Source organism: Lactuca serriola, chromosome 3 (assembly GCF_051521515.1).
Source record: "Lactuca serriola cultivar US96UC23 chromosome 3, Lser_US96UC23_V15, whole genome shotgun sequence".
NCBI classification, from domain to species: Eukaryota; Viridiplantae; Streptophyta; class Magnoliopsida; order Asterales; family Asteraceae; genus Lactuca; species Lactuca serriola.
In genome coordinates, this window is record NC_136410.1 from 10,596,753 (window position 1) to 10,602,874 (window position 6,122).

At 29.6% G+C, this 6,122-nt stretch overlaps 1 protein-coding gene across 1 annotated transcript; it reads right to left on the reverse strand.

Moving 5' to 3' along the window:
* Positions 1-1,497: 1,497 nt before the first annotated feature.
* LOC145091466 (short-chain dehydrogenase TIC 32, chloroplastic-like) lies at positions 1,498-3,878 on the reverse strand. Its single transcript, XM_079029197.1, has 6 exons — positions 3,561-3,878; positions 2,848-3,079; positions 2,678-2,757; positions 2,376-2,529; positions 2,101-2,261; positions 1,498-1,889 (listed from the first exon to the last, which is right to left on the reverse strand). The coding sequence occupies exons 1-6, from the start codon at positions 3,667-3,669 to the stop codon at positions 1,678-1,680; spliced, it is 948 nt and encodes a 315-aa protein (XP_078885323.1). The 5' UTR covers positions 3,670-3,878; the 3' UTR covers positions 1,498-1,677.
* Between the last annotated feature and the right edge of the window lie 2,244 nt (positions 3,879-6,122).

Below are 6,122 nucleotides of genomic sequence, written 5' to 3' on the forward strand. Positions count from 1 at the left end.
TTCTTTAACAAAATTTGGTTACCAACAAGGGAACAACTCTATTCCAATTTTTTTAATTAATGTGTTTGATATTTTAGGTCCAGATCTAAGCAACTACAAGGTTATATTTAAGTTTCCAAAACTAAGTCCACATACCACTTTTTTTACTTCAAATTGACTTTCAATAGTATATTTAGGGTTGTCTAATAGTCTATAATTATTGATTGAATTAATAATACTATTTTTATTTTAAATTGATTTTCAATAATATATTTAGGGTTCTCTAACATGGAACTAAACACATTCTTTTATTAGATCTGGTAAGTAATAGATATATCAGAGGCTATATGACCAAATTAAAAATATTGTGTTATAAATATTTTGAATTTGACTAAATTAATTCCAATTTTTTTTTACCATATTTGATAAAAGACATCAAACAGATTATATTTTATTTTTTTCAATCTTGCTTATAATTTTTTTACAAGTCAAAATCCAAATTAAATGTATTTATTTAAATAGCATTTCTTAATTCTCAATTTTCAAGATATTAACCTAGTTTAGCATCTAAGTATTTAATTAATATTTAATTTATTTTTTTAAATCGACTAACTTTAAAAATAATTATAAGCATTATTGTTTATTAAGTTAATTATTTTAATTTTTAGTTTTCATTATAGAAAAGATATACTTAAAAATTAAAACTTCTAGCCCTAAAATATGAGTTTTACATATTCGGCATGACTCTTCTAATTGGACACAAGTCGGATTGAAATAATAAGTTTTTAATATTCAAATTTTAGATAGTCTCAACAGAAACTAATTATTAATTTGAATTTTAGATTGATTACAGAACCGATAAAACCAAAAAACAACATTTTATTCATTTATTTATATTTTTATATATCTTTTAATCATTAGTTAGTTTATTTGAGTTTTTTTCAATTAAACTAGTTAGCTAGCAAGTTAAAAGCATATATCTTTATTGAAGTTTTTTAATAGTTTGTAAATTTAATCAAGGTAACTCTTATAAAGACTGAAACCACAACAAAAGAAAACCAAATGATTCGAGTAGAATTAAGAAAAAAAAATAAAGACTCATTATACAAACTACAAAACCATAATATCCGTGTCAATTACTATTGAATTTTAAAAAAAAAGTACAAAACCAACCCTCTAATCATGGATATCCTTTTCCCCAACTCAATGGCCCATTGAGTCGGGGTTCGCTTAATAATATTAAGTCGAGTGTTCTTTTGGACACGGCAAATTGACCCGAGGAATGTAGGCCCATAAACTTTCTTTCATAAACAAAAGATACAATGCTAATGAGTTTGTTTCCCGACTCAATGGGTTGGCTGAATGATCTTACACAAAAAAATTTTACTATACACAACAATTTATGCATTATAGAGTTGTACAGTACAATATTTTAAAGCATCAATTGTTGTGTATGGAGAAAATTTGTTATGTACAAATCATCTCCTAACAAACCCACGAAAGATAAGTCTATTGACGTTGACAAAAACTGAGTTTCATTCACCATTAAAGAAAAAGTAAACAAGGTTACATATATAAAAATTTCACAACTCTTGTGACAACAGATACGGTTACATTGAATGTGTAGTGTAGATTATCTATATGCTACATGAACATACAAGGAGTTGACCAGCAGATATCTTTAGATAGATAGATAGATTAGTTGGATTTGGTGAGATTCATACTGAAATCCCAGAGTTTCTTAGCGAGCTCTGCATCTTGAGCATGTTTGCTTGCTTTACCCAAGTTGCTGTCTGCAAAATACTCACCACTAACCCCCTCAACTTGTGGGTTCAAGGCTACATAGCATGTAGTTGCAGTTCCCTGTGGGATGTTCTTCAAGATGCGGTTGAATACACCATAGAAAAAAGCTGTAAATATCAACACAAGTTACAGATCATCAATCAATTCAGCATGCATGCATTCATATATGGAAAAACTAAGAGGACTAATTTCTTGTGAAGACACAATATATATATATATATATATATATATATATATATATATATATATAGTCAGTATTGGGGGAGTAAATAAGAAATTGGATGTGAAATTAGGGGTTGAGAGATAGATATATTATACCATTGAAACCGCCATTGCGTGCAAGGTTGGTGGCAATAACTCCAGGGTGCACAACATTTGCAGTTATTTTCACACCTTCTTCCTGAAACCTCCTTGTCAGCTCTTTCGCATGCAATACATTTGCAAGTTTTGATTGCCCATAAGCTGAGAATGCGCTATAGCTGAAAACCATATCATGCATGAATCAGCAAAAAAAACACACACGCATTATAAATGAAGGTTTATAGAATATTATAATGACATGCATCCCATCTTGAAAGGAAAGGAAGGTTTACCTCTTCTCATCATTGATTTTATCGAACCTAATTCCTTCTTTGTATGTCATCCTGTGGATCTCTGATGAAAGAATAGCGATTCTTCCTTCTTTCCCACTTTCTTTCACAGTCTTTTTCATGGTATCCAACAACAAGTTTGTCAAAAGGAAGTTACCTACAAGTAACAAATTAAACAAATTATTTATGTATGTCCCTTTCTGCATCTAAAACGGCATATATATATATATATATATATATATATATATATATATATATATATATATATATATATATATAAGTAGTATGGAAACGATGACACATACCAACATGGTTGGTTGCAAATTGCAATTCTATGTTGTCTTTGCTAAGAGAGAAGGGAGGACTCATGATCCCTGCATTCAGACTTTTTAATACAAAAGAAAATTGATAAAATCAGTTCATTTCCAACATCCCCAATTTAATAAATGATCAAACGAATTTGTCTTTGTCTTACATCAAGATGTTCAATGGATACCCCTTTGAACAATACTGTGATGCAAATTGTCGAACGGATTCCTGTGAGCTGATATCTAACTCCATCACATCAATTTTTGCGTTGGGGATTTTCTCGACGATGCTTTCTTTCACTTTTTTACCAGATTCCATGTTTCTGACTGGCATAACCACATGCACCCCACGTAAGGCAAGCACACGTGCCGTTTCTAATCCGATGCCACTTGTAGCTCCTGAAAGTCAAATACAACGGGGGGTTTAAGAGGATTTTGAATATTATGTTCATATTCTTTTGAATATTATGTTCATATTCGGTTGCATCAAATTTAGACGATGAGGACATTTAGCTTCATTAGAATATGCAGATAATGGTTTATAAATAATCGTCAGATCACTATCAAATCCCGCTTCAAATTTTAGTAACAAAATTTCAAAACTCTATGATCCCTGTTTTTTATTTCGACTTCTTAATCTTAATGATCAAATAGATCAGGGTTGTAACTTCAACATCAATTAGAATCGTCCAGATATAGACAAACAACTGATAATGGCATAGATGAAAAGTTCATCGACTTCAAGAAGTCAATCGGAAAATAGTTTCCGCAAACAAACACACAGCGATCAGGATCCGACGGAGCAATATTCAATTATTCATCAATCAGAAACAGAGCACAGGAACACACACACACAAACATGAATTAGAAGTAAAATTACCAGTAACAATAGCGGTGAGGCCAGTTCCATCGACTCCTTTTGTAACATCTTCAGCTGTAGAAGAAGCAGCAAATCCAGATTTTCCCGTGAATATTGAAATCCAAGTCATTTTTGCGTGATTTTTTGGGTTGAAAACGAAAACACTTGTAAGAATCAAAGGCACTATGTATAACGTCGCAGATGATCAAGAAAACCCACTTAGATAAGTTTTGTAGAAGATGATTTCAATTTGAGATGAAAGCATGGATTATATAGTATCGCAGTCTGCAGATAAGCGATTCAACGCCCTACTCGGTCTTTCACGCTATAGAATAAAAAACATGGAAAGTAAAAGGAAAGTCAGACTCAGACTCAGACGTCAATCTTGAACGATCCCATTTGAAATCTAGAAGGATCAAATATATTGTTTAAGTCCATGAACTTTATCATATTGTAATTTTAAGTCCCTATACTTTTTAAACCAAGTGCAAGACCAGTGTCGTTGATCCTAATCTCCTATTAACCCTAACCCTAACCCTAACCCTAACCCATTCTAGCTAAATCATTTTTTAAGACCAATTCATATGTATTATATAGAACTTGTTGGACATGACACTACTTTATACTTGTTAGTTGTATATACACGTTATTTAATTACAATTGATACATATAAACTATTAAAATTCACAAGTCAAGTGTTTTGAGGATAATATATCAAAGGATGTTTTAAGTGAATAGAGTTTAAAATAGTTCGATTTAGAGTGACATTTAATTAGTAACATTATTATTATGTTTATGTCGCCTTGGTTTAGTTATGGCTACAAGGGGTTTCATGAACCAACAATCTTTTCGCAACTAGTGAAACCACTTGAGAAAGATTGATATTAAGCTGGTAATGACAACTTCAAAATCATTAATAAAAGATTATTTTCTTCATTTTATAATGATATTATCCATGGACATCATGTCCCAATTATAAATCGGAAAATCCAATGAAAATTTATCCCAATAATTGTCAGGGTTAATAAATATAATTAAATTAAACATTCCTTGAATAAAATAACTAACACGCTAATATCTGAAAATTAGTAATTTATATATTTCTAGTTTTTTAAAAGAGCTGTAAAGAAGAAAAAATATCATTTCAATACAAGCATGGGATGGGATCCCTACTCCTTACGAACATTGTCAAAAGGTTGAGTTTTTTGTCAATAATGGCCAACAGAAAAATATGCAACTACGTAGTGTTTAGAACATGTCATAGTCGTTGTTGAGGGACTAAAGATGTAAATTGACCTAAACATTCGTCATGGATGAATCACCGTCGACATAAACCCCATCATATTCGGCAGCCAAAGAATTGAAAGTCAACTTTATATGAACATGTCATTGGTCAAACATTTTTTTTCATTTAAGGTAATCAATATTATTAAGAACAAGTTAATATATATTTAAATCAAATGAAATTGGGGTCTACATGAATAATACGCCACATAATATATATATATATATATATATATATATATATATATATATATATATATATATATATATATATATATATAGAGAGAGAGAGAGAGAGAGAGAACCATAATTATGGGTTATTCAAAGAACCAAATCTTTTTTTCAATTTCTAGAGCTTATTCTTTATCGAAAAAAAATCTAAAAATATCTAAATTCATATATTAACATTGTGAATGTGAAAAATATTTTTCGGATTCACCGTGTGAATCCGGATTCACATTGTGAATTTTCGAAGATTCACATTGTGAATTTGACGTAAAAAAAAATCGATTTTTATATCATTGGAAAAAGGATAAAAAGTTATGAATTTCTGTATTTTTAGTTTTTTTTTTTTGATAAAAAATAAGTTCTAAAAGTTGAAAAAAAGATTGGTTCCTTGGTTAATTATGGTTCTTTATTGAACCTCACCCTATATAATCATAATTAACCAGTGAACCAATTTTTTTTCAACTTTTAGAACTTATTTTTTATCAAAAAAAAAACTAAAAATACAGAAATTCATAACTTTTTATCATTTTTCCAATTATATCAAATTCGATAAAAAAATTCATTAAATTCACAATGTAAATCTAAATTCACACGGTGAATTCGAAAAATATATTTAACATTAACAATGTTAAGTTATGAATGTAGATATTTTTAGTTTTTTTTCGATAAAGAATAAACTCTAAAATTTGAAAAAAAATATTTGGTTACTTTGAAAACCAATAATTATGGTTCTCTCTCTCTCTCTCTCTCTCTCTCTCCGTATATATATATATATATATATATATATATATATATATATATATATATATATATATATATATATACTCGCGCGATGCAGCGGCGTCAGATAGTTCCTTACGACTCATAGTTCTATACGGTGATTAGTTTCATTTTCATGTCATATAGTTCGTTTCAGTTTTTTGGCGTGCTATTTTGTGTCAGATAATTATGTTCGGTGAATAGCTTTCAGCTATGTACATAAATGCAAGGGGGGGATACTTTCCTATCTGGTGAGATTTATTGCCTTGGGTGGTTGCTTTCAAGATAAAAATAAAAGTAAGTTCAAAAAAC

Coding starts and splice junctions, on each gene's coding strand:
- LOC145091466 (XM_079029197.1), bottom strand. CDS start 3,669: ATGACTTGGATTTCAATATTCACGGGAAAATCTGGATTTGCTGCTTCT. Junction 3,080..3,560: donor CCTCACCGCTATTGTTACTG/GTAATTTTACTT, acceptor TTTGACTTTCAG/GAGCTACAAGTGGCATCGGA. Junction 2,530..2,677: donor ATTTGCAACCAACCATGTTG/GTATGTGTCATC, acceptor TGTTACTTGTAG/GTAACTTCCTTTTGACAAAC.